Source organism: Lithobates pipiens, unplaced genomic scaffold (assembly GCF_037356315.1).
Source record: "Lithobates pipiens isolate NorthernLeopardFrog02 unplaced genomic scaffold, aLitPip1_a1.2 Scaffold_16, whole genome shotgun sequence".
NCBI classification, from domain to species: Eukaryota; Metazoa; Chordata; class Amphibia; order Anura; family Ranidae; genus Lithobates; species Lithobates pipiens.
This window is the reverse complement of record NW_027507748.1, coordinates 277106964-277134128: the sequence shown is the minus strand read 5'-3', so window position 1 is coordinate 277134128 and position 27165 is coordinate 277106964. Positions and strand designations below refer to the sequence as shown.

General features: G+C 46.8%; 1 protein-coding gene across 2 annotated transcripts in view; it reads left to right on the top strand.

The window, feature by feature from the left end:
• The window catches only part of LOC143982595 (synaptotagmin-2-like), a 138052-nt gene that overhangs the window by 90866 nt on the left and 20021 nt on the right, over positions 1-27165 (top strand). For both annotated transcript variants that reach the window (XM_077481461.1, XM_077481462.1), the window contains exon 7: positions 16139-16256. In XM_077481461.1, the coding sequence (XP_077337587.1) occupies positions 16139-16256 (118 nt within the window). The remainder of the gene's footprint in view (positions 1-16138; positions 16257-27165) is intronic.

The following is a 27165-nucleotide window of genomic DNA, read 5'->3' as shown; positions in this document are numbered from 1 at the left end:
CTTATAGGTGTAGGAGATATTTCTTGGACCTACAGGTAAGCCTTAATCTAGGCTTACCTGTAGGTCAAAGTGTGTTGTAAGGGTTTACAACCACTTTAAACTTCACTTAAACCTGGAGAGCCCCTTTAAATCTTGTGAATAAAAAGTAACTGGTGGCCTCAAATTATAAAACAGGTATACCCTAGGCGATGGGGGGAGAGGTAGAGATAGTCAGCGTGGAACATATTCCAGAGGGTAGTATTGGGGGCATTAGTGGTAGGTTGCCAAAGCACATAAGCCCAAGATAAGTATAGTAGAAAGTCCTAGTTGCAATCTCAGAACACCCAATGAGAGGATAATATGCGACCGGTCTAAACTACGTGGCATGTTCACCAATGCCAGGAGCCTGGCGGACAAGATGGGTGAACTAGAGTTACTATTGTACGAGGAGAATTTGGATTTTGTGGGAATTTCAGAGACCTGGTTCAACAGCTCTCATGATTGGCTGGCACACATTCAAGGGCATACTCTTTATTGCAAGGATACTGAGGGTAAAAAAGGGGGAGGGGTATGCCTATATATCAAGAATAATGTACAAGTGAATGTGAGAGATGACATCACTAAGGGAGCTAGGGAGGAGGTGGAATTCGTATGGGTAACGCTCCAAAGGGATGAAGCTAAGAGGAAAATAATGCTGGGAGTATGCTATAGGACCCCTAACCTGAGGGAGGAAAGGGAGACTGATCTGCTATCATAATTTGGATTAGCAGCAAGGATGGGAAGTGTTATCATAATGGAGGATTTTAATTATCCAGACATAGACTGGGCGGAGGGAAATGCACATTCATCTAAGGCTCGCCAGTTCCTAACTTCTGTCTTGCAGAACAGTTTTATGGGTCAGATGGTAGACGCACTAACTATAAATAAAGCGTTACTGGATCTACTGGTTACCAACAATACAGACCTGATCACGTATGTGGAAATATGGGGCAATTTAGGGATCAGTGATTACAGATCAATTGGCTTTCGTATAAAGACACTGAATTTCAAAAGAGCCAACTTCCCTAATCTACGAACCTTACTAGAAGGCATAAATTGGGATAAAATCTTAGGAACAAAGAACGTGGAGGAGAGATGGGTTTGCTTTAAGAGCATATTAAATAAGGGCATTAGCCAATGCATCCCATTGGGTAATAAATTTAAAAGAGCAAACAAAAGTCTTGGATGGCTTAACTCCAATATAAAAATGCATATAAAAGCAAAGGAGAAGGCCTTCAAAAAATACAAGGTTGAGGGATCATCATCCGCATTCAAAGTTTATAACGAGTGTAACAAGAAATGTAAGAGTGCAATAAGGACAGCTAAGGTAGAACAGGAAAGACGCATAGGGGAGGAGAGCAAATAAAATCCCAAGAAATTCTTTAAGTATCTAAATAGTAAAAAAGGGAGGACAGACCATATTGGCACCATAAAGAATGAGGAAGAACATCTGGTTACAAAGGATGGGGAGATGGCGAAGGTATTGCATTTATTCTTCTCCTTAGTCTTCATGAAGGAATCGGGCTTCAGTAACCAAAACTGCAGTGTTTGTCCTCATGACACATCACAGGAAGCACCTCCATAGTTAACAGAGGACAGAATTAAAATTAGACTTGGGAAATAACATTAATCACCGGGACCAGATGGCTTGCACCCGAGGGTACTTGGGGAACTCGGTCAAGTAATTACCAGACCTTTGTTCCTAATTTGTACTGACAGTCTACTGTCTGGAATGGTACCAGCTGATTGAAGAAAAGCCAATGTAGCACCAATATTTAAAAAGGGCCCAAAATACATCCCTGGGAATTACACACCTGTTAGCCTAACATCAATAGCATGTAAACACTTGGAGGGGATGATAAGGGACTATATACAAGATTTTAGTAATGAGAACGGTATCATTAACAGTAATCAGCATGGATTTGTGAAGAATCATTCTTGCCAAACCTACTAATCTACTAACATTCTTCTCTTTCGTTCCACGACGGAAACAGCACCACCTCAATATTGACCATTGTGTTATATCGCCTCCGCAGGAGTAGGACTAAACAGAACAAAAAACACCTGGCTACGCCCATGGGCTGCCCTCAGTAAGGACCTAGCTCCTTGCTGGGATATTTTGGTCCTAGCAAATTTTACTTTTTCGCTTTCTCAGCCGTGCATTTTCTCCTGGAAGATCTGAAATAAACTGCCGGGCTGGGCGACAGGCTGGATAATCTAGATCCAGTGGCCTCCCCAGTCCAGCCAGAGCGCAGCTACGCGATAGGTCGGCCGCGACATAGCCTCAACAGATGGAGGCTGGCCCGTGAGTCAAACGTCTCGCAGGGTCGCATACAAACGAGTTCTGGTCCGAGAAGCAGCGGTCCCTTGGCCGTCAGCCCCCCACTTCAGTGGCGAGGAGTTCTCTCTGGAGGGTCACCCACACTATGGATTGGTAAGTACAGTCCCCCCTTTCCCCCTTTGTGCAGTTTGGGGTGGACGCGGGTACTCTCCAGGGATGGTCGGACCTGCCTTCAGGATCCCTCCTCCCATCCTAAAGTCCCTTGGTTAAACTTGGGTTCCCCCTCCCCCCACGGATTGGTGGCAGTTCTGTGTCAGGCAGCAGAGACCACTGGGGGTCTCCACCGCCATTCCCCATCTGGGTTGTGTGTGTCCTTCCTCAGTGGTATGGGGGGCTTCCAGTGCAGAAGGTGCAGCAGAGACCCCTAGGTGCATGCCCTGCTTTGTGTGTGCAGTGTGTGAGGTAGTGTGTAGTTTGGGGGTCCCAGTGCAGAGAGCAGAATGGTGTCCCCTTAAATGTTCACCTTGCCTGGTGGAGTACAGTACCTTTTTGGAAGGGGGTCCCCTTGCAGAAGGTGCAGTGATGTTGAAGGCACAGAGAGGATCCTGGCAGCATGTCAAGCGGCCGGTGGCCATGTTTTACGTGGTCCAATGATGTCACAGCACCCATTTTTCGTTAGTCTAGTGAGACACTAGAGACGGGCGGAATCTCTCGGCGATGCTAGAGCTTCTCTTCTTCTTCCTCCCCTATGCTTCGCTTCTTGTCCTGGGATATATGCAATGGACGCCAACGGTTTTGCTGGGTCTGAATTGCGGCACTCCTCCGTTTTAATAGGGTCAGTCTTTTGGGGTCCTTGTGTATCTCCCATTCTGCTGATAGGTGCTGCTGTGCGTGTCCCTTAGTGTTGCCAAAATTCCTTTGTCTACAGGGTCTTCTTTCCTATGGAGCCTCAGGGTCACATCTCACTCACTAATCCCCTCATGGAGGTGGCAGGTCCTCCGAAACCCCAGCTTCCTATGGTTGCACTAACGGTGGTCCTTGAGTTATTGGTATCCCAGAGCGTGTGGGCAAAGACCCAGGAGGAAGTGCCCCCCGCTTTCCCCTGCTCAGTCTGTCGCATCTGATTCTGAGGCTAATGCCTCAGGGGGCTGATGCCTCTGAGGCTGATGACCAGGGGGGTTTAATATCTTGCCACGGATCCGTCCGATAGTGAGGATGCAGTCTCTGCGGTCTCAGCAGCGAGTGAAAAAGCACTGGTGGACGCACTTGTTACTGCGGTGCATGAGACTCTCTAAAGATGGAGGATGCGGCTGTGTCCTGGTACGCATAAATCACCTTGCACACCAAGGTTGTTTTCTTATCTGCCTTATTTTGAAGGGTAGTGAGCAGGTTCCTGCTGCTTATGTTGATTTAGTAGACAAGTTGGTCCATGGGCTACAGTATATTTGTGATGCAGCCTTGGATGCAGCTCCTGTGCTGCCCAAGCTTTCTGTTTCAGCGGTGGTGATTAGACGTGTGCTGTGGCTTAAGAATTGGTCGGTAGACCAAGCCCCTAAAAAAGCTCTCACTGAACTGCCCTTTCAAGGCGACTGCCTGTTTGGGGCTACCCTGAATGACATCGTTAAGGGTGTAACAAGGAGAAAGAGTACCTTCCCGCCTCAATCTAAGAAAGGCAAGGAGCCTCGTTGCAAACGGGGGGCCTTCCTCCTCAGCCCATAAGAAATTCTTTCATGTTCCCGGGACTGAAAATAAAGGAAACAGATCTCTCAAGTCTTCCCCAGGAAGTTCAAGCAATCTTGGTTTGGTAAACCTAGAGCAGGCTTCTCCGGATCCACTAGCAAGACTCGTTCAGCTTGAAGGTCTGCCCTCACCCATTTCCAGGGTGGGGGGACATCTTCGCTGGTTTCCAGATTCATGGACCTCCTTTGTGAGCATCAAGGGAGTCCACGAATTGAACCTTTTGGTGGTACCAAAGAAGGGGATAGAATTTGTCCGCTTAGGGGGGCCCTGTATCTCCTTGTGTGGGTATAATTCCTGTAAAGGTTTCAGTGATGTCCGTACTACCCAAGGTCCTCTCTAGCCCTGTCCAGGAAATTGGGCTACCTGGGTCAAACTCTGGAGCGAATGCTGACCAGGTTAGTAGTTTTTAAGCACCATCAAGGGCAAGGTGTCTGCCTTAGCAGTCTTCTTTCAGCGACCCCCTAGCCACTCAGTCTTTAGTTTGTTCCTTCATTCAAGGAGTCTGGCATGTGGCTCTGCCTGTATGGTCACTTTTATCGCAATGGGATTTAAAGTTTTGGTGCTATCGGTTCTCCAGAAACCTCCATTCGAGAATATTCGGGAGATTCCCTTACTTACGTTGTGCCAGAAGATGGCATTCTTGGGGGCTATTACCTTGGCCCACAGGATTTTGGAGTTAGTGGGACGATCCTGTCGTGGTCCCTATTTAGTACTCCATAGGGATAGTGGTTCTTCGTCCCTGTCTGTCATTTTTCCCCAAGGTTGTCTCTGACTTCTGTTTGAATGAGGAAATTGTGTTGCCGTCCTTATGTCCCAAGCTATTTCATTCCAAGGAATTTGCTTTGCATACTTTGGATGTAGTTTGTGCGATTCAGGTGTATCTGGCAGCCACTGAGTCCTTCCGAAGGTCAGACTCACTTTTTTTTGGTTACACAGGAACCAAGGAAAGGGCTGGCCGCTTCTTCAGCTACCATCTCCAGATGGATCAGACAGACTGACTCAGACCTATTAAGGGTCGGGTTCCTCCTTTCCCTGTCACGGTGCATTCTACTCAGGAGCTTTGTACTTCTTGGGCCTTCCGTCATCAAGCGTCAATATCGCAGGTTTTGCAAGGCGGCCACATGGTCGTCAGTGCCTACCTTCAACTAAATAAAGTAGATATTTTGGTATCTGCGGATGCCCCTTTTGGCTGTAAGGTTTTGCAGGCTGCTGTTTAAGAAGGGGGGGTTCCCTCTTGAGGGGTGTTTTTTTCTTGTACATTTTTTTATTTCAGATGGGGCTCCTGTGACCCGGTTAAGACTCCTGTGTCCTGGTTAGGGCTCTTGTGGTTAGCTTTGGGTTATTTTTCCCACCCCTCATTTTTCTTTGGCACTGCTTTTGGACGCCTCAATGTTCAAGATTAAAGAGGCGCCGTGTCTGTTGATGACTGAAAGAGAAATTGGGATTTTTGTTTTTCCCCATTCTGATAGGGGAGTAGGGAGAAATCATCTGTTACTAGTGATCAGGAACAACCATCTCTCTCCTCCTCTAGTTAGTACACCCCCCCCCCCCCCCCCCAGTTAGAAACACCTCCCTAGGGATCACTTAACCCCTTGATCTCCCAGTGTTAACCCCTTCTTGTCCAGTGTTAGTTATAGAGTGTTCAGTGGCTATTTTTAGCCCTGTTCACTGTAATATCACTGGTATGTCACTGGTCCCAAAAAAGTATCAAAAGTGTCCAATCTGTCCGCCGCAATGTCGCCGTCACGCTGAAAGACGCATATCAGCGCCATTACTAGTACAAATAAAATAAAAATTATAATAAAAATGTCACAAATATATCCCCTATTTTGTAGACACTATAACTTTTGCTATATATTGGCCTAAAAATTTAAAAAGATGACACGCTACCTTTATATCACACATTTATTGTAAGCTCTAACAAGCAGGGCCCTCTGATTCCTCCTGTTTTTAGTTATATTGTTACACAAACTGTCACCACTATATAAATCCTGTATAATGATAATAATAATTGCCTAGCAATGTGAACAATAAGTGCACAACAGTGGCCCCTAGTGGGAGTAATAAATATGACACTTATAACTTTATATAAACAGAACAAAGTCCATATAAGTGCAATCTTCTTATGAACAGGTGCAACTTGCAAGGTATCCAACCGTCTGCAAGCATCTGCAAGTCCACAGCCCTCATGGGTGATCGTATGCTTCCTAGGTCAATGCAATAACGTATGCAACAAGCCCCGCACTGATCCGTTTCATCACCGCACATGTGACTTTTTTTCATCACTGCACATGTGACCTTATTCTAAGTGTCATATTTATTACACCCACTAGGGGCCACTGTTGTGCACTTTGTTTTGTAAAGTTCACTGTTCACTTATTTTCATATTGCTAGATAATCATTATTAGATGTGTGATAAATTTTTTCCCTTTTCCTGCTAATACCAGTTGGTGTCTAGTAGCAACCTTAAATATTTAATCATACAGTTATTCATTATTAGTAGCGTAGAAGTACAAATTGGCATAAACTGATGAAGAAATTTGTTTAAAAAAAAAAAATTTTGGGGCTATTTATTATAGCAAAAAATAACAAACACAGAGGTGATCGAATGCCACCAAAAGAAAGCTCTATTCTTGGGGAAAAAAAATACATCAATTTTGTTTGGGTACAGCATCGCACGGCCGCGTAATTGTTAAATTAAAGCAGTGCCGTATAGCAAAAATGGCCTGGTCAGGAAGTGGAAAAATCCTTCCGTGGCCGAAGTGGTTAATGTCAATTGGGATGCAGCGACTGCACAGGCATGGCCTCATCGGAAGGGGGAGGAGGGCATTCCGACCATTTTAGGTGAATAGCTGTGATCAACGGATCGACATCCACTGATCAAAGCTATTGGTTTGTTCAGCATTGTCTGCTGAACAGTTCTGTAAAAGGTTCATTGTCACGGAAGTGACCAGAAGTAGCAGAAGTAGGAATGCAGGTCTGTATGCTGTACGGACCTGCCCATCTTGAAGCAGTGCCGTAGGTCCATATGCTATATGGACCTTGCAGCAAAAAGATTAAAGAATATGTTCCCACTGCTGCAGCGTCTTCCTGATTTGTTGCCTGTAGTGACAGTGAGCCACATCATTCAAAGTTCTGTGAATGGGAAAACTACAAGTACTGACAGCCTTTGTGGCTGTCGACTTGCAGTTCTCATTGAACTTCCAGGTCGCGATTTAAAAAAAAATTTAATTGAAGGGCCAAATGCCTGTCCAAATCTGATTATAGGTATACATCTTGAAGGGTAACTCTCAGGCTTAGAATGGTGGCAAGGATTCAGATGGCTAACTGTTTTTAAAATGGAGCTCTAGAGAATTGTGTATATGTATGTGTGTGTGTGTGTATATATGTGTGTGTATATATATATATATACACACACACACACACACACACACACACACACACACACTATCTCACAGAAGTGAGTACACCCCTCACATTTTTGTAAATATTTTATTATATATTTTCTCATGTGACAATACTGAAGAAATTACACTTTGCTACAAATTTACTGTGTCCCCTCAAAATAACTCAACACACAGCCATTAATGTCTAAACCGCTGGCAACAAAAGTGAGTACACCCCTAAGTGAAAATTTAAAAAATTGGGCACAAAGTGTTAATATTTTGTGTAGCCACCATTATTTTCCACCACTGCATTAACCCTCTTGGGCATGGAGTTCACCAGAGCTTCACAGGTTGCCACTGATGCTCAATAGGGTTTAGGTCTGGAGACATGCTTGGCCCGTCCATCACCTTTCTTTAGGAAGGCAATGGTTGTCTTGGAGGTGTGTTTTGTGGTTGTTATTTTGGAATACTGTCCTGCGGCCCAGTCTCCAAAGGGAGGGGATCATGCTCTGCTTCAGTATGTCACAGTACATGTTGGCATTCATGGTTCCGTCAATGAACTGTAGCTGTAACTGTAGCTCCCCAGTGTCGGGAGCACTCATGCAACCCCAGACCATGACACTCCCACCACCATGCTTGGACGTAGGCAAGACGCACTTGTCTTTGTACTCCTCACCTGGTTGCCTCCACGCAAGCTTGACACCATCTGAACCAACTAAGTTTATCTTGGTCTCATCAGACCACAGGGCAGTTCCAGCAATACATGTCTTTAGTCTGCTTGTCTTCAGCAAACTGTTTGTGGGCACCCTTGTGCATCATTTATATAATGCTGAGCATGTGCACTCAACTTCTTTGGTCAACCATGGCAAGGCCTGTTCTGAGTGGAACCTGTCCTGTTAAACCGCTGTATGGTCTTGGCCACCCGGCTGCAGCTAGGTTTCAGGGTCTTGCCAATTTTTTTATAGCCAAGGCCATCTTTATGTAGAGCAACAATTCTTTTTTTCCAGCTCCTCAGAGGCTTTTGCCATGAAGTACATGACATCGGGGAGGGAAAATGACTAATTGGGCCTAATTTGGACATTTTCACTTAGGGGTTTTCTCACTTTTGTTGCCAGTGGCTTAGACATGAATGGCTGTGTGAGTTATTTTGAGGGGAAAGCAAATTTACACTGTTATACAAGCTGTACACTCACTACTTTACGTTGCAGAAAAGTGTAATTTCTTCAGTGTTGTCACATGAAAAGATAGAATAAAATATTTACAAAAATGTGAGAGGTGTACTCACTTGTGAAATTATATGTGTGTGTGTGTGTGTGTTTGGAGAGAGAGAGAGAGAGAGAGAGAGAGAGACCACTATTGGGTACATTGCTGTACTTCCTGAAGCTTGTGGTATGACGTTATCTTTCTCTGCTTCCTGTAATACCAATTTTATTCATGCTTCCAAGGCAGGTTTAAATCTGGTGACTGTGTGAAACATCTTGGTACTGACTGACCTTTAATTATTACAACTAGGTTTTCTGTAGCTACCTCCAAGTTGTTGGACACTGGCAAAAAAGGAAACCTGCAGGGACATGCCCTTAACCCCTCCGATTCCCAACTCCCCTCAGTTTCTGTTCACCCCCCCCCCCCAATTTCTCTCCCCCTCCTAGTCACTTTGGTCAGCAGTATCCTAATGATGAAAGTTTCCTATGTAAATGGGCATTTCCTGTGGTAGATCCAGCCATTTTTTGTTTGAACAGACCCCCACATCCCCATGGAGGGTAATCCCATATTTACCACCCTTCTAGACAAAAGTTTACAGGCCCTCTTTGAAGCTGTTTTCCTTGGTGCGCCCCACCATGTAGCCTGTGGCTGCTTTTACAGTAGTTTACTAAACCATTGCTGTCTTCAATAAATGCATGAGAGCCTAATTCCATCCAAACAGAAGCCTCAGTCCATGCCCAGTTAGATCTTTCATCTATGACCTTAAGTTCCTGTTCTCCCGGATGAGTTTTTATTCAGGATTCTTTGGCTTAAATGCTGGCCGACTGAGATGTCTTGTAAGAAGGACCTTGGTTTTGACCAAGGTACTTCCCAAGGATTTGGCTCAACTCCACACTCAGATAATGTTGTGGGATACTTGGACAAGCCCCTGTTAAAGAACTAGTCCTCTCTGCCTCTGTTAGCCACCATCCAACAAACGCTTTTGTTAAAGCAGAACTAAACTCCCAGAAATAGTTAACTCTATTTTCCAGTGATGCAGTGGTTGCATCCCTCGCCGGCTTGTGGGGGAATAATATCATATATGCGCAGGGAAGTCTGTCTTTATGGTACAGCCGGGATGGCGTGGGATTGTACGCTGAGCTGTGCATGTGCCACTAAGTGTACATTTTAATAGAAGACTGCAAGCAGGCATGTAAGAAAAGACCTTAATAAATCATATGAATAATATTATTCCACGTCTACTTCTCAGCAGACGTCATCTCCTGCACTCACCCTGTGGTGAGTCAGGGGTTACATCTATGTAGTGTGTTTGGAATTGTTGTAAGGCCCTCCACCCAGGAGAAAGTCTTATATGTGCTGATGGTGTGGTGCGATGGGGTAATGCAGTCCCATAGGCTCAGTCCCTTCTTTTTCCTTTTTCTATAGGTCCCCCCAATATGGGGGTTATAAATCGGGGAGTCGGGTCTGGAGTATATATGTAAGGTTCTATGCCACTGCGTTCAGGGCCTGGAGGTAGTGCGCTGTGCTATACGCTTTCGTGCATCAGCCACGGACCCTCTCAGGACCTTGCCCTCGGCCGAATACATGAACATGTTCCATGTTTGCCAGGTTTTGGAGAATGTCTTCTGTCTATTCTGTGCTGTGAGGATGAGGTCTTCCATTTTTTAAAATTTCCTCCACTTTTTGGAGCCATAAGACAATAGTTGGTGAAAGAGGAGTTTTCCAGTGGAGTGGGACACAGGCTTTGGCTGCATCTAGCAGGTGGCGGGTCACAGATTTTTTTAAATATATTCTTTTGGGGATGGTTGGCGCGTGTAGGAGGAAGAAATCTGAGTCATCTGCGATGGTACTTTTTGTAAATTGTTGTACCGTCTCACGTACTACTTGCCAGAAGGGCATTCGTTTGGGGCATGACCAAAAAATGTGCATCAAGGTCCCTTTGTCTGCCTGGCAGCGCCAATAAAGGTCAGGCTGGGGTTCTGTACTATCTTGATAGAATTTTGTAATTTGGTCTCCTGAGTTTTGTCTCAAATGGAGGATTTGTGTGTGAATCTAAGGATGTGCTGTCTCTTGGTGGTATTGAATCGGCAGCCTAGTTCCTTTTCCCACTTAATCCCGGGGGCATGAAATCTGTTGGGGGTGTATTTAAGACATTGTAAGTCAGGGAGAGCATATGTGGTAGCGCTCCTGTGGTAGTACAGAGTTCTTCCAAGGTAGTGAGCGGTTGGTTGCTGTCTGTGGGGGGGTTGGATGGAGCCAAGGAAATGGCTTAGTTGAAGTGATCTCAGGAAGTTCAGGCGGAATGGGCCTGTGGGGTCAGAGAGTTCTGTGATTGTTTTCCATCGCCCTCCAGAGCTAAAGTAGGAGGCCTGGTGTAGGCTTGTGTCACCTAGACCCCAAAAGATCGCATCACGTAGACCCGGAGTAAACTGGGGGTTTCTCAGTATGGGATACAGGGGGAAGTTCGGAGAGGAGAGGGATGCTTGAGAAATGAGCTGTGCACAGATTTGCGATGAGTTACCGATTAACGAGTGGCGTTTGACTTCTGCCGGTAGGGCCGATTAGTACCATGGAGCTCTACGAAGGGGGACTATACCTTGAGACTGCTCCAATTGGGCCCACAATTTAGTCTCTTGGTGGCGGCACCAATCTATGAGCCTCCCCAGGTGTACAGCCCAGTGGTAGGTCCGAATATGTGGTGCTGCTAAACCGCTGTATTGTTTGGGAAGAACGAGTTACTTGTTGGTGAGCCAGGATCTATTCTTGGCACAGACGAATTCTGTAAATGCTGATTGTACCTGTTTTAAAATTGGCTGCTGGTATGTGTATAGGTAAGGCTTGCATAAGGTAGAGGAGTTTTGGGAGGATAGCCATTTTCAGGAAATTGCAGCGGCCTAACCAAGAGTGTAAGCCCATATGCCATTGGTTCAGTAGTAGTGCTTTCATTAAGCCTCCATGGCTGTCTTTGTCCCCTGTGAAAGTCAGTCCGGGAGTATCGTAGCATGACCGGAGAATGATCCAACCAGGTGATAGACCCTATAGCAGTGCCTTTGACTGCCTGAAGTTTGTTGTGTGGTATTAAGAAATAATCTATATGCGAATACGCGTGGTGTGGGTGGGAATAGAACATGTTCCTGTTCGCCGGGGTGATAAAGACGCCAGATATCTATCGGCTGTGCAGCATGAAGAGCCAAGTGGATCACTTTACGTGTGCCTCCGGGGATTGAAGACAGTCCCATCGAGGTGTCCTCAATAGGGAGCAGGGGGATGTTGAAGTCACCGCCTATGATGAGCTATCCTGAGAAATTTTGAAGCAATTCTAGGTGTCTTTTTTTAATGAAGGTGTCTTGCTAACTTTTTGGGGCGTAGAGGCTTGTAATAGTCACCATTACACCACCAATCAGGCCTTTAAGAAATAGAAATCTCCCCAACAGGTCTGCCCTCATATCAATCAGGGATCATGGGATTCTTGCCAAGATCTGGATGGAGACCCCTCTAGATTTGGCTTCTGAGTATGTGGAGTGGTAGACCGTCGGGTATTATCTTTTTTTTTAGAATAGGGAAAGTGTTCTCCGAAAGTGTGTCTCTTATAACAGAACAATATCTGCTTTTCATGCGTTTCATGTCATTCAGCAGCATCCGTCTCTTCTCAGGGACATTAAGTCCCTTTGCGTTTAAACTGACAATGTTAAGCTCATCCATAATTGTGGGGGAGTGGGAAGGGTAAGGTAGGAGTGCGGAGGGGGGTATAAGGACAGTAAGAGATGTGAGAGTGAGAGAAAAAGAGAGAGAAGAGACTAAATAACGCCCTGTGACCAGTCCCTCAGGGGGGTGAGAAGTGTCCGTTGAGAGTAAAGATCTCCCAATTAACACTGTCCAGCGAAGTCGGATGTCTAAAGTATTAAAAAGTCGTATCACCACAGAGTATTGCTGTGGATACGACACACTGATAATTAATGCCACTTCCCGATAGTTGAAGTTATATTGAATTTTGGATGCTGGACTTTATAGGCATAACACAAATGTTTAAAAAATATATATATATTTATTACAAAAATAGAACTAACATACAAAAACATACATAAAATTCCATATATTCACAGATTGTGCCTGTTATATACACCATCTACATAATTAAGATTATGTAGATATATGATATATATATATATCATATATTATCTTGGCTCGGCTTGCTCTGCATGTTGCGCGTTCAATAACGCTTCCTCAGGAGCGTTTGGCGCATTCTTTGAATGAAAGAATAAGTTTATCACATTATATATGTATATCAAACAATTGGTATATAATACTTTTGCCCTGGTGACCTTGGCAGTTCAGACTGTCATCCCAAGCCAAAAACTCAACACCACGACCACATAGATGCACATAAAAGAAACCGAAAAGAGGGGAAAAGGGAACAGAAAAGAAAGAAACAAAAGAACATTAGCCTGTGTCCCATACTGTTTTCTGTTTTCTTAATTGTACATTACAAGACACAGGAGCAGTAGTCAGGAACATAAGAACATCCAAATGCACTCTGAGAGGGGGTAAGCAACACAGCAAATGAAGTATAAAAGGCCCACAACAACCAACAGGTTAATAGAGGTGCTCAACAGAACCTCACAACCAAGGTTTGCAGCAGCTGAAGCCTAGACATCCAACTGGTAAAACTTAAAATGTGTAGGCTTGCAAGTCACAAATTGAGCAGCAGCTCTGCATGGATGCCTTCTGAAGCTCCTCCCGCACATCCCGGACATGCAGCCTCCTCATCAGGCTTTCCAGCAGTGCATCTGATCGGGCAAATCTCTCACATGCTGGCAGCCAGATGGCATGCACCAACACTCTCAAGGCTTGCAGAAAGCTGTCAACTCCTTTTTCAGCTCTATGTACCCGTCCAGACTTTGACAAGATGGCCCCTTGAGGCATGGCACTTATCCTAAACTGTCGGGAGACCCTGAGGACAGTTAGGATCGGTTTGTTAAGGATCCCTGGGCTGCTGACAGCTCTTCTGATGCCTCTCTCATGTGCATGACATTGTACAGGACAAACTTGCCAAAGCAACTCCTGCAGGTAGCCCAGAATTATTGTGCGCTCCATTTCCAAGGCCACGAGTACAGCCTATACACAGATCTCTCTCAGCAGACCCTGCAGAAGTGCCGAGCCTTGCAACCTTATAGGCTCTTCATGCAGTTGGTATCTGCAACAAATGGGCACTTTTTTGGTCAGTCTCTAGGAGCAGCATGCTTTCCTGTAGTCCCACAAGCCTTTATACTGTTTTAGGGTGCTACCTGTCCCCATTCCAAACAGTATTTAGCAAATTTTGCAACACAAACTATTCCATTTAATTTAGGATCATCATAAACCTAGGTTCCCTGCCTTGATGCCCTGTCGTAAGCGGCTTGGCAGTACCCTCTCTCAAACACTACAACATGGCGGCCCAAATATCTCCATTGGCCCCCTCCATGCCACTGGTGAGCAACCCATTTGGACCCATCTAGCAGAGACAGCTTGCTCCCCTCTCCCTCCATATACAACTTGATCTGGACTCCTCCATCCTTGAGACCCTGGATTGCGGACTCCTGTTGGCAATACCTTCTTAGGCAATGGGGTTCAGTAAAGTATTCCGGTACCCCCCATCTCTTCCCACCTGCTGTTATCTAACTGTTGACACTTCCTCTTTTGCCCTGCCTATGACAACCCTCTCTCATTCCACTGGTGGCGTGCTAAATAACTTTTTCCTTTGGATGGCATAAAGTCCTTCCCCTACCTTTGGCGGCGTTGGGACCTGCCAGCGGGAGGATGCTTCCGTTATATTCAAATATCAGTGTAGGAACTACCTGTACTCCAGAGGCCTAGTGTTTGTTCTCTATTTGTTGTTTACAGACTCCATTGGCCAACAGGCTTACATAAATGAATAGGTGGGAACACGATTTGGGCTACACTTTGGGCACACAGAATCGGAATGCCTTTTCATTAGCCACCTCAAAATGTTCACTCAACATGCTTGCACAAGTAAAGGTTTATAAATTGATGTCCCGTTGGTACATGACCCAGGATTGTTTGTTTAAATTCATCCTGATACTTTTCCACAATGCCTCTGTGGCTGTCCAGACTGTTGCATGTTATTGCATATTTGGTGGACCTGTCTTGCAGCCTCCCATTTCTGGGTTTTCAGGTGGTCACTCCAACTCTAGAGCTTTAAGGACACACCACTCACTTTCCCTTCATTGGTTTTTCCCATTTTTACTGAAAAGAAACAAAAAAGTTCAAACAAACCATAATCTTCCCTCGCAGGGGGTTCCAACATCACTGTATAAACACAAACTTCAGCCTTTTGGCTTACTCTCTGTTGGCTTCATGCAGTTCGGTCGCAGGCCACATTTGCCTGCTACAGACATACAGTCTAAGGTTGCCACCGGCAGCCTTAGACTCTGAGACCTCCGGTCTCTTTCTCCTGGAGCCGTCTCCTACTGGGACCATCCCGACATCCTAGGCCAGACTTCCTGTGTCCCTTGGGTGGAGCTGTCTCCAAGTCTGAGCCTTGAGCTCTCTTCTGAGAGGATTATGAAGCCAGCCCACTGGTGTGCAATTAGCATGCCTTCCAAAATCAGGCATACACTGCTCATATGCACCTGTGGCACTGGGTCTCAACTCCACAGGGTCTATATTATGCTCCATTTGCTACTTCATGCTAGTCTCACACGAGACCCTTTGGAGAATCTCCAGCATAAGCCCATCCCACATTCAGATAAATTTCAACAGGGTTCCTATTCCTAGCGGCCCGGCAGACCCTGCCTAGGGCCATGAGATGGCTGTCAATACCATTTGCTCAAGTTAAACAACGCCTTTTGTGGACCATGATACATGAGAGATTAACTTCTATACTCACGATAAACTATGCGAAGAACCTTTTAGGATTTGGGGCCCATGGCTGTACCATGTCGATCACCTGAGCATTGACGCTCCCTTCTCTCCCTATAACCACTTGCTATGGCTGGACGGGTGGCTGTCCTCTCCTTTTATTCTTTTTCTCTTTCAGCTAAAAAAAAATTATTTTGTTCATACAACTTAACCTATTGAATACTCAGGCTGTGAAGTATCACCAGTTGGATGGAGGACTCCTCATGTGCTTATCAATTCCGTGCCTTCATACCCAAAAGTTTAGTATGTGTCCTTTCCTGTAATGTTTACACAACCTTCCTACCTACCTCCTCCTTATTTTTGACTGTGCAGAACTTTGCTTCTTTTAGTGTCATACGCTCTGATGTTCTGAGCCTGCATTGTATTACATTTTGTATTTACGAAAATTCCATAAAACTTTTTGTAAAATAAAGTATTTTACTCTGTCAACCAAAAACAACTTTGTAAGCAACGTAAAGGGTCAACTTTCTAAATTGCCAGTATATTTTAAAACACAACCATAATAAATAATGGCCCTGAGAATGTGGAGGGCAAAACAAGAAAACAACTGCAAAATCAAAACGTTTACCCTTGTTTCAACTTTTACTTTCAGCCTGAGAAACTGGGGGATATCTGCATTTCTCTACGATATGTTCCAACCGCTGGGAAACTGACAGTCTGCATCTTGGAAGCCAAGAATCTCAAGAAGATGGATGTGGGTGGCCTGTCAGGTAAGCATTAGCTCAGAGTTTTCAATCCGATTCATATCAGTAACTTTGTAGCAGCTACAGACCCCTTGGACTGCTTTCTGTAGAGTTTTTTTGCTTCTTTTAAAGTGGTTGTAAACCCTTACAACACACTTTGACCTACAGGTAAGCCTAGATTACGGCTTACCTGTAGGTCCAAGAAATATCTCCTAAACCTACACGGTTTAGGAGATATTTGCCGAAAGACAGGCACTGCTGTCTACGGCACATGCGCCATAGACAGCGGCACGCAGGTGCACTTAGCGTGGCATCGTCAACGACAAAAATGCCGCGCGTGTCTGCTCTCGTGCACATGCGCGGGAGTGACATCATCGCGGCTTCGCCGAATGACAGCGGCGGAGCAGCGAGACCCCACCGAGAAGATGGATGCGCCGGATTACAGGGGACAGCTGGCTCCTGTGTCAGGTAAGTGACACATAATGGACTACTATGCGATGCATAGTAGTCCATTATGCTTTACCTTTGCAGGGAATGAAAGAGGAAGTAAACTCGTCAGGGTTTACTTCCTCTTTAACTGGCTACAGTACTTCTTTAAATACCTACACATGGATTGCATGCAGCTGACAGAGATCCTTCACTGATTGCAATTCAGATTTCATAGGCCCCTTTCACATCTGTCCGTTTTTTGATCCATCCATCGACCGATGAAAAATGGACAGCAATGCATTCCTATTGGTAAGTGGATGTAAATTGATGATCGCAGCCACTCAGGTTTGTTGTTTTAAATGGAACAATTTTTATTCTGTTTAAAAAAGGAAGTCAACAAAAAAATTGTATTTATTTTTTTCATCTATTTTTGCGTTGGTTGTTAGGAGCAGGGGCGGATCCAGGGCCTAGTTTCGGGAGGGGCGCTGCCAGAAAATATGTTTTTTTGGGGTAAATTTATCAGGGAAATGGCTGGTGTTATCGCTTCAATCATCACGACGCCATGGTTGTTATGGTGTCAGAATGATTGAAGCTCATTACTATTATTACATTGTTATAAAAAAATTAAATGGTTCAACTCAAAATAATGCAGAATCAGTGGGAGAACCGAGCGTGTCACCTGCCACACGTTGCGGATTGTCACTTGCCACGTTGCCTGTCACCAGATGCAGATTGTCACTTGTCACATCACCAGATGCAGATTGTCACTTACCACGTCCCATGCCACATGATGCAGATTGTCACTTGCCTGCTATAATTGTCTCTTTCTCTGTCCCAGGCAGCAGATTACCAGTCAAGCAGCAGAGAGATGAAGTAATCTGCCTGCACACTGCACAGTAAGGACAGAACTGCAGGGATGCAGGGCAGGCGCCGGGCGGTGAGAGATGACATCATCTCTCTGCTTCCCCTCCCGCCAGCTCCCTGATTGGCCAGTAGGTGCTCACACACTGTCACTGAGCCAGGCTGCCCGTGGAACCACGGAGCCGCCCCATGCTCTCAGCCGCAGAGCCGCCTGCCCGGCTCTCACCCGCGGTGACACCTGCCCGTCCACTCACTCGCATTCTCGGAGGGGGCAATTGCCCCATTGCCCCCCCGGATCCGCCCCTGGTTAGGAGCCAGCAGCCGCCAGGATCCCAACAACTAGTCACTCATCCCTGCTGACAGCAGAATATAAACAAAAGACTAAGAATGAAAGAGGAAATAAAAACTGCAGCGTCTATTCCTTTCAGATCGTCTGGGCTTTCCCCAGCACTTCTGAGCCTCAGAGTGGACTTAAGCTGGATACACACTATATAACTTTTGTTGTTTGATTTCCTTTATGTTTACCAAAACCATGTAGTGCAAGGGACTGCCTGATTGCATACAAATTGAAACTGTTATGTTTTGACCTCCTATTATGTTTTTGGTAAATTGAAAGTAAAAAAATCTAAAGAAAATTTTATAGTGTGAATTCAGCTTTAGATTTACCTGCAGCCTGTGTTTTTCCACACAAGCCCACCTCTTCATCCCTTTTGTTCATTTTCACATGTAGCACTGACCCCCGAAGGAGCTGCAGGTTTTACTGCGCTTACCGTTACTTTCTTGACCTCGTCTCCGTCTAGGGGTTCCCGTGGTAGAGGGCCCAAAGAAATGCAGAAACTGACACTGAATCTTCTTTTGAGTTATTTATTTACAAGATCGCACAGTCTCTTAATGAAGGGTAGAGGGTTAGGAAGAAAACTCAGGTACTTTTGGAACTGCAAAAATAGAAAGTCTCTTATAGAGGAAATTCAGAGAATGAACGTTTCACAGCTGGATTCTCACAACCTCCGGATAGACCTCCTCTCACTAGGCCTAGCAGCCTGTAGGGTGTTAAGTAAAGCAAAGTCTCTGCCACAGACTTGGATGTAGAACACTTGAGAAACAAAGTCTCTGCCACAGACTTGCATGTAACTGAGAGACGTAGACAAATTTAGAGAACTATCATACGGTACCAGTATCTCTCAGCTGGTCCGGCGATACCATAGGAAATATAGATCCACAAAGTATCCTCTGCCACAGACTTGAGTGTAGGATATTTGAGAGAGTCTCTGCCACAGACTTGAGCATTACTGAGGGACATAGACAAACTTAAAGAGCTATCATATAATACCAGTATCTCTCAGCCGATCCGGCGATACCGTATGAGTGTAGATCCATGTCCTTCAACTGAGCCTCCAGGCTCCTTTAGAGAAGACAGCCTTGTGCATGGCCTTCTCCTGAAGAGTCCTCCCCTGAATGCTTCTCCAGTTGCTGGGCCTCTCCTCAGATGAGACAGCACCGGACCACCCCTGGATCATTAGGGCCTCAAATCCATTCAGGCCTGTCCCTGCAGTTGCTTTGGCTTGGGCTATCCAGCCCGAGGCTCAGAAATGCATGGATCCGCTCCCCATGCCAGGAGGGCTGGTCAGGAGGACCAGGACCAAACAGACAGAAAATGGACCGGAACCCCGAAGCACGTGATCGCAGTACTTTAAATACAGCCTTCCAGAATGCACAGCAGGAAAACACTCCCACTGGGCTGGTTCCGAGAAAAGAATGGCACTCAGTACACCCAACTAGACTGCGTTCTACCACTTGCTGGCGGTGACATCGACACCTGCAGCTAAGGAGAGCTCAGTACAATCCAGCTAGACTGGTACTGAAGCCATAATTTAGCAAAATTAGCCCCAAAACCCAACTGTGGTTTTAGGCATATTAATTTTTCAAAACATATAGCGCATGCTCATCAGGAGCCGGCGCTACACACACATTTCCGTAAGTGTTCATGTAACAGTACTTGATGGGAAACTGACCTTTTTACAGTACCAGTGCACAATGTGCAGGTTTTCAAGGACACTACTGACAAAATTTCTCTTACGTTCATTGACTGACGCAGCTCCTTTACTTTAGACCATCAGGTTGTTATGCCACCTTCAGGAGAGTACTAGGCAGAACATGTTAACATGTACAAAAACCAGAACTTTTTAGTTCCGCCCAAGGGGCGGTCCCTTCAGCAACAACCCCCCAGCCTGCATCCTTCAGCCTCAGTTTTTTTCTGCCTAGTGAAGGAGAAGGACCAAGGATCCTGCGGGCCCTTCGGTCTGTGGATTTTTCTGCAGAAGTTTTTGCCTTTTTGCGCTCCTATGATCCTATGATGTGCTATGAACAGCCGGCTGGGTGACAGACTGGATACCCTTATCCTTGTATTTTGCTCAGCCTGGCCAGCGAGTGTGTGCAGACAAGAGCTCCGCGCTGGGTCAGCCACGACATGCCCCTCAGGCTCCAGGGGCGGCCGGTGAGCACAATGCTCCGGGGCACACATATGACCGGGCTACTGATGTCTGCATCACAGTGTGCCAGGCCAGCAGACACCCCATACTGATCGGAGAGTGGGTCTGTGATGGAATGTCCCCAGCTCGTCCGGACTGGTAGATAACGGCTCTCCCTGCCTCGGTGTGGCTGAGCAGCTGGGCATTCCCTGGGAGGTTGATTCGGGGGTCCCTCTCCTTTCTCTCTTCTCTCCCTCTACCTATCTTCCCTCCCCCCCATGGGGGATGCTGCATGGGCTGCTGAGCAGTGTGTGTTCCTCATAGACAGGGGCCCCCTGGGGAGGCTCTCATCTTGGGTTGGGGGCCTCGCTGGGTGGCTGTGCCCTTGGTGTCTGTTGTCTCTCCCTCGGGCATCTGGAGGTCTGTGTCTGCTGATCGCTGTAGAGCTGTTTGCTTCCATTTTCTCTGCCTTTGTTTCACTGTCCCTCTCTGTATACAGTGCTTGGCAGCCATGTTTGGTGTGACCAGGGAGAAGCATGGTCAGGAACCATTTTTCTGTAGTTCGGCGGCGATTTTCCCTGTGATTATGTCCTTTATACTGGCCACTCGGCGGCCATTTTGTTGTAGCCTAGCACATTTTTCATGCCCAGCGCTGATCCGTGAGGCTCAGTACAGCGCAGTTTCCTCTCAAAGACACCTGGGAGCTGACACAGGACACAGGCACACCTAGCTGGACGGCGCTGAACTCGGTCAGGATGGTGAGTCCTGCGGTGGGGGCGCCTCAGCCTGCAGCAGTTAGGAGGGTGGGACCATCACTGTCCTAAGTCCCCAACAGGTGGCAGACAGGGTAGGGTCAGCATGGCTTCAGAAACTGGTGTTTCTTCCCCCAAAATCCAGGCAATTGCAACCGGTTCACCTGCAGACAGTGCAGTGCCTCTGGACGCTTTGTTGGCGGCCCTTAACACGTTCATTGCCAAGATGGAGGCGGTTTGTGGGCTCCAAGGTGGTAAAACGTTGCCCTTGCCCCCCACCCTCCGGGGAGAGCTGTGACGCAGACTCGGGCCCCGCTGAGGCTGGTGACCACTGCTCTGTTTCAGATGACGCTGACCAGGACCGATCGGACAGTGAGGATGAGTCCCCGTCCGTGTCCGCGCACGACAAAACGCTTGTTGGAGCACTTATCACAGCTGTGCATGATACCCTGAAAATTCAGGACACAGCAGATTCCTCTGCTGAGGTAGCGGTCCCTTTTGGGTCCCGTAAGCCAGCCCGTGCACCTAAGGTGTTTCCGTATCTGACTTATTTATTATAAGTTCATATAAAAGGAATGGGGTAGACCTCAACGGACCTTTTCAGTCCCAAAATACATGGCGGTGCATTACCCCTTTGAGGAGAGCCTTCTCAAAAAATGGTCGGTTCCAACGGTCGTGGACCCTTGGGTATCCAGGTTAAACAAAGTAACCACGATCCCTGTAAAAGGGACTCCTGCCTTTAAGGACCCCACAGACAGAAAGGCTGAGGCAGTGGCCTGTTCTTTGTTTAAGGTTGTGGGGTCAGCGATGCGACCAGTACTGCCATTCGCACTTGTGTCGCAGACACTTATTGAGTGGGCAAAACTTTTGCACTGTGAATTGGGGGAGCAACAGGCTTCTCCTGTCTGTGTGGATCTGTAGACCAGTTAGTGCAAGGCCTTAAGATCGTTTGTGACGCAGCCCTGGATACCCTCCCTCTGCAGTGGTGCTTAGGCGCCTGGTTTGGCTAAAATGCTGGTCGGCTGACCAGGCATCTAAAAAAGCCCTGACGGATCTACCCTTCCTTGGCGAGCGGCTCTTTGGAGCCTCGTTGGACGACATCATTAAGAATGCCACAGGTGAGAAGAGTACCTTACTCCCACAGGGAAGGAAGGCTAAGGAGCCACGCCGTAGGCAAGGGCCCTCATTTTCCGCTCACAAACGGCTTTTTCATCCATCCGGGGCTTCGGCTAAACGTCCCCAGCCCGACAGGATGACTTCTGAAGGACAAAAGTGTCCCTGGGACCGCAAGCCTAACAAGCCTGCGAACAAGAGTGCTACCACATGAAGACGGGCGGGGGGTCGCCTTCGGAGTTTGCAGCCCGGTGCTACAAGATAGAGTTCCTCTCTTGGCCACCAAACAGATTCTTCCCTTCCAGCATATCCTTACTCCCAGCTCGCCGGGAGGCCCTCATGGGGGCGGTAAGGGACCTGCTGAGTCGCAGGGTGATAATACCTGTTCCGGAGCTGGAAAGATTCCAGGGATTCTACTCCAATCTGTTTGTAGTCCCCAAGAAGGAAGGGGTACGTCCAATCTTGGACCTAAAAGCCCTCAATTGCTTTGTGAAAGTACAGAGGTTCAGATTGGAATCGGTTCGCTCAGTAGTCGCTGCACTCCATCAAGGGGACTTCCTGGCATCCTTGGACATCCAGGATGCGTACCTGCACATACCCATATGCCTATGACATCAGAAGTTTCTGATATTTGCAGTCGGGGATGCCCACTACAAGTTTGTGGCTCTCCCCTTTGGCTTGGCATCAGCCCCCCTAGTCTTTACCAAGGTATTGGCTCCAGTTCTGGCGTTGCGGCAACGCGATCATAGGTTACCTAGATGATCTCCTCCTGAAAGCATCTTCAGCCTCAGAATTAAAAGAGTATGTGGCGATCACCGTGCAAACCCTGCAGGAATTTGGGTGGCTGTTGAACCTAAAAAAGTCGGTGCTCATACCGACTCAGCATTTGGAGTACCTAGACTTACTGCTGGACTCTGTGGAAGCAAGAGTGTTTCTCCCTCAAGCTCTAGACTCTCAGAGCCGCGGTAAAACTGTTGATGAATTTCAGGTGGTCGCCGCTACACTTCTGCATGCGAGTCCTAGGGCTCATGGTGGCCTCCTTCAAGGCAGTGCCGTACACCCAGTTTCACACCAAAGTCTTGCAGAAGGAGATATTGACAAAATGGGACAAATCTCTGTTATCCCTGGATCGGCAGATTCAGGTGGGCTAGTCAGTCTGGGAAGTCGTTCCTACCTCTACATTGGACAGTGATCACAACGGACGCCAGCCTGACTGGGGTGGAGTACTGGGGGTACGGTAAACCCAGGGCCTCTGGTCAGAGGAGGAATCCAAGTTGCCGATTAAATGTGCTCGAACTACAAGTAATCAGGCTATGCATCTCCACATGGTCAATGAGACTTCGAGGGCATCCAATCAGGATCCAGTTGGACGACGCCACGGCTGGGACATATGTCAGGAGGAACAAGAAGCTTGGCCGCCGCACGGGAGGTCGCACACATCCTTCACTGGGCAGAACGACATGTACCGGCCCTATCGGCCATTTACATCCCGGGAGTGGAGAACTGGCAGGCGGACTACCTAAAGTCACTAGATGCTGGACCCAGGAGAATGGGCGCTGCATCTGGAGGTGTTCAGGCAACTGTGCCTGCGATTGGGCACACCAGACGTGGATCTCCTGGCTTCCAGTCTCAATCGGAAGGTGCCAAGATTCGTGTCCAGGACAAGAGAACCTTTGGCAGACACATCAGATGTGCTGGTTGCTCCATGGGGTCAGTATCAGCTGATCTATGTCTTTCCTCCGCTAAAGTTACTGCCACTGCCAGAGGGGAGGCCAAGGGGATTCCAGTAATTCTGATTGCCCCAGATTAGCCTCAGCTTCCCTGGTACGCCGACCTAGTGCGCCTGGTGGCGGACGCCCCCTGGCGACTGGCATTACGAGAGGACCTTCTGTCTCAAGGTCCGATTCCCCATCCTGCTTTACCATCGCTGGTTTTAACGGCAGGGCTGTTGAGAGCCAGGTGCTAAGGAATCTGGGCCTATCAGACTCTGTGATTTCAACTATGTTGAGCGCACGGAAATCTTCTTCTAGGAAGATATATAATCGTACTTGGAAGTCCTACATCTCTGTGTGAGGAGAAAGGATGGCGTCCATGCTCCTTTTCCATATCCAGGATCTTGCTGTTTCTACAGAGTGGAGTAGACCATTAAAGGACATTAAAGGACAAATTATCAGCCTTGGCTGTCTTTTTTTCAGCGACCCCTGGTGTCTCACTCTCTAGTGAGCACCTTTGTTCAGGGGTCCGACATTTAGTTCCTCCGGTGTGTCCACCGTTACCCCCGTGGGATCTGAACCTGGTGTTATCGGCACTTCAGAAACCGCTGTTTGAGAATATCAGAGAAATCCCCTTGTTGACTCTTTCCCAGAAAGTGATCTTTCTAGTGGCCATTACATCGGCCAAGAGGGTTTCGGAACTATCTGTTTATCCATAAGGATCAGGTGGCGTTGCGTCTGCAACCTTCTTTTCTAACCGAAGGTGTTTTCGGCGTTCCACATCAATGAAGACATTGTGTTACCATCTTTGTGTCCTAAACTGACACATCCTAAGGAGGTGGCCCTCCATTCCCTGGACATGGTCCAGGCTCTAAGGGTGTATTTGTCTGCCACGGCTCCCTTTCGGAAGTCAGACTCTGTTTGTTTCGGTAGCTGGTCCGAAGAAAGGCATGGCGGTCCTGTCGGCCATTTCCAGGTGGATCAGACAGACAGTTTTGAAGGGACAGGTGCCCCCCTTTCCGGTCACGGCCCATTCCACCAGGGCAATTGGAACCTCTTGGACCTTCATTCATTGTTACCGCAAGTTTTGATGCGGTTAGATAAGGTGGTGACTCCCCGGTTAGGGAGCACTCTGTTTTTGTGGGTGAAGTTTTTATGCTGTTTCCCACCCCTCGTTTTGACACTGCTTGGGGACGTCCCGATGGTCTCAAGTGAAGGAGCTGTGTCAATCAGTGAACGTAAGAGAAAATAGGATTTTTGTACTCACCGTAAAATCCCTTTCTCTGTAGTTCATTGACTGACACAGCATCCTCCCCTCCTATTGTTTACGTTATACTGCTTGTTGACGTACTGAGGCTGCAGGATGCAGGCTGGAGGGTTGTTACTGAAGGGTCCACCCCTTGGGCGGAACTAGAAAGTTCTGTTTTTTGTACATGTTAACATGTTCTTCCTAGTCTTCTCCTAAAGGTGGTGTAACAACCTAATGGTCTAAAGTAAAGGAGCTGTGTCAGTCAGTGAACTACAGAGAAAAGGATTTTACGGTGAGTACAAAAATCCTATTTTTTTATGCAGAAACCCTCATGCTGCTAGCATTAGTAAGTAGATAGAATGGTATATTTATTTGTACAGTTGCTTCCTGTTTCCTGGCCAAGGCCAAAGTTATGTCATTTTGTTTTTGTTCTTTAATGTGGAGGAAGAGCTTTCTCAGCTAAGCACACTCTCCTGACTGCATGCTTGAGTTAAGGGCAGATGGATTCCACAAAGTAAATGCTACATGAGTCATCTGCCTTTACTCAAGATGGCTGCAGCTACAAATGCTAGGGAGCCATTTTTCAAAGTGATTTCTTAACAGCATAAAGCATAGAGACATTGGTGGATGGGGGAGTTTGCCCTCAACATTAACCCCTTGGCGCAGACATAACACAAATATGCAGCCCCACTGGACTGGACTTTTTGCCATGGGGGGGGGGGGGCACATGGCGCGCTCACAGCACAGAGACCGGGAATCTCACAGATTGGCTATCACAGTGATCAGTCACTGTGAAGCCTCCCCTGTGTTTACTGTCTCTGTGAGTGAAAAAGAGAGGTACATTGTTTCTTTCTCTGTCCTTGCAGAGAGAGGGGAAAATAATAATAATAATAATAATAATTTAAAAAAATTAAATACATAATTTTAGAAAATACCTAGATCAAGGTTTGATCTAGGTTAATGCCAAGGTTAGTGTGGTTCAAAGGTCAGGTTCTGTGTTTTTTTTTTTTTGGACAGGATTTTTTTTTTAGTATCAGTTTCAGTTAGGCCGCGTACACACGCGCGGACTGTTCGCCCCACTTTGTCCGTCCAACAGTTTCGGCAAACAGTCCGCTCAAACTTAGCATGGACGGACATGGCCACACACGACGGACGAACAGTTTGCTGAAACCGTGCGCGATGACGTGAACGGCACGTACGACGGGACGAAAAATACGACGTCCTATACACTGCATTATAGCTTTCGGCGTGAAAATCCTTTCTGAGCATGCGCGCAACTTTGTTTGACGAACAAGCCTACACACGGGCGGACTGTTCGCTCAAACAAGGTTTCAGCGGACAGTTTTTCGGAATTTCCGAAAAACCTTGTCCGTCCAACTGTCCGCTGAAACTGTCCGCTGAAAGCCCACACACGAGCGGACTGTCCGCCCAAACACTGTTCAGCGGACAAAGTTGGGCGAACAGTCCGCCCGTGTGTACGCGGCCTTAGTGTCAGTGTGTTTTAGGTAGGATAAAAAAACAACAAAATGCACACTATTGTTTCTGGACTATACTACAGGTACAAACCACAAACATACGAATATGAGGTATCACTGCAATTTTCAGGACCAGGAGAAATTATTTTGGTTTGTGCTTTGGTGGGAGGTTATGGTAGTAACAAGAAATATACAGCTAAAGTTAACAATATTTCAATATATTTTTTTTCTATTTTGGGACAGTATTTCTTTGATGATAATAATAAAAAAAAAAAATCAGGAGATGTTCCTTACTATTTACCATCAAATGAAAGCCTAATTTGTCTGGAAAAAGTGTGGTATAATCCACCTGGATGCACAAAGTAGTTGAGAGGATATGAGAGGATATGTACAGTTTTACTAACACATGACAAAATTGCAAAATTGGGCTTGGACATTAATATTTTACAATTAAGTGTGAAGGGGTTAAACATCAATTTAACTGTATTTTCAATTTGTGGTACTCTGTCTCAGACACAGTTTAGCTCCACTTTAACCACTTCCCACCCGGCCAATGCATATATACGGCCGGGTGGGAGCCGTCTACTTCTGATAGGACGTTCAGGAACGTCCTTCAGAAGTAGCGGGATCGCGCGTGCCCGCACAGCTGAGCGATCCCGATGTGCTCGTGTCACCCGGACACGGCACATCTCAGATCGGCAGGAGGGCTCTGTGATTGGCCCTCCTGATCACATGACGGCCATGTCCAATCACGGCCGTCATGTGATGTAAACAAACAGCCGGTTGCTAGGCAATCGGCTCTCCTCTCCTCACACGGAAGTCATCGCTGAGGAGAGGAGAGCAGAACGCTGCAGCCGGCTGATGATCAGTGAGTATG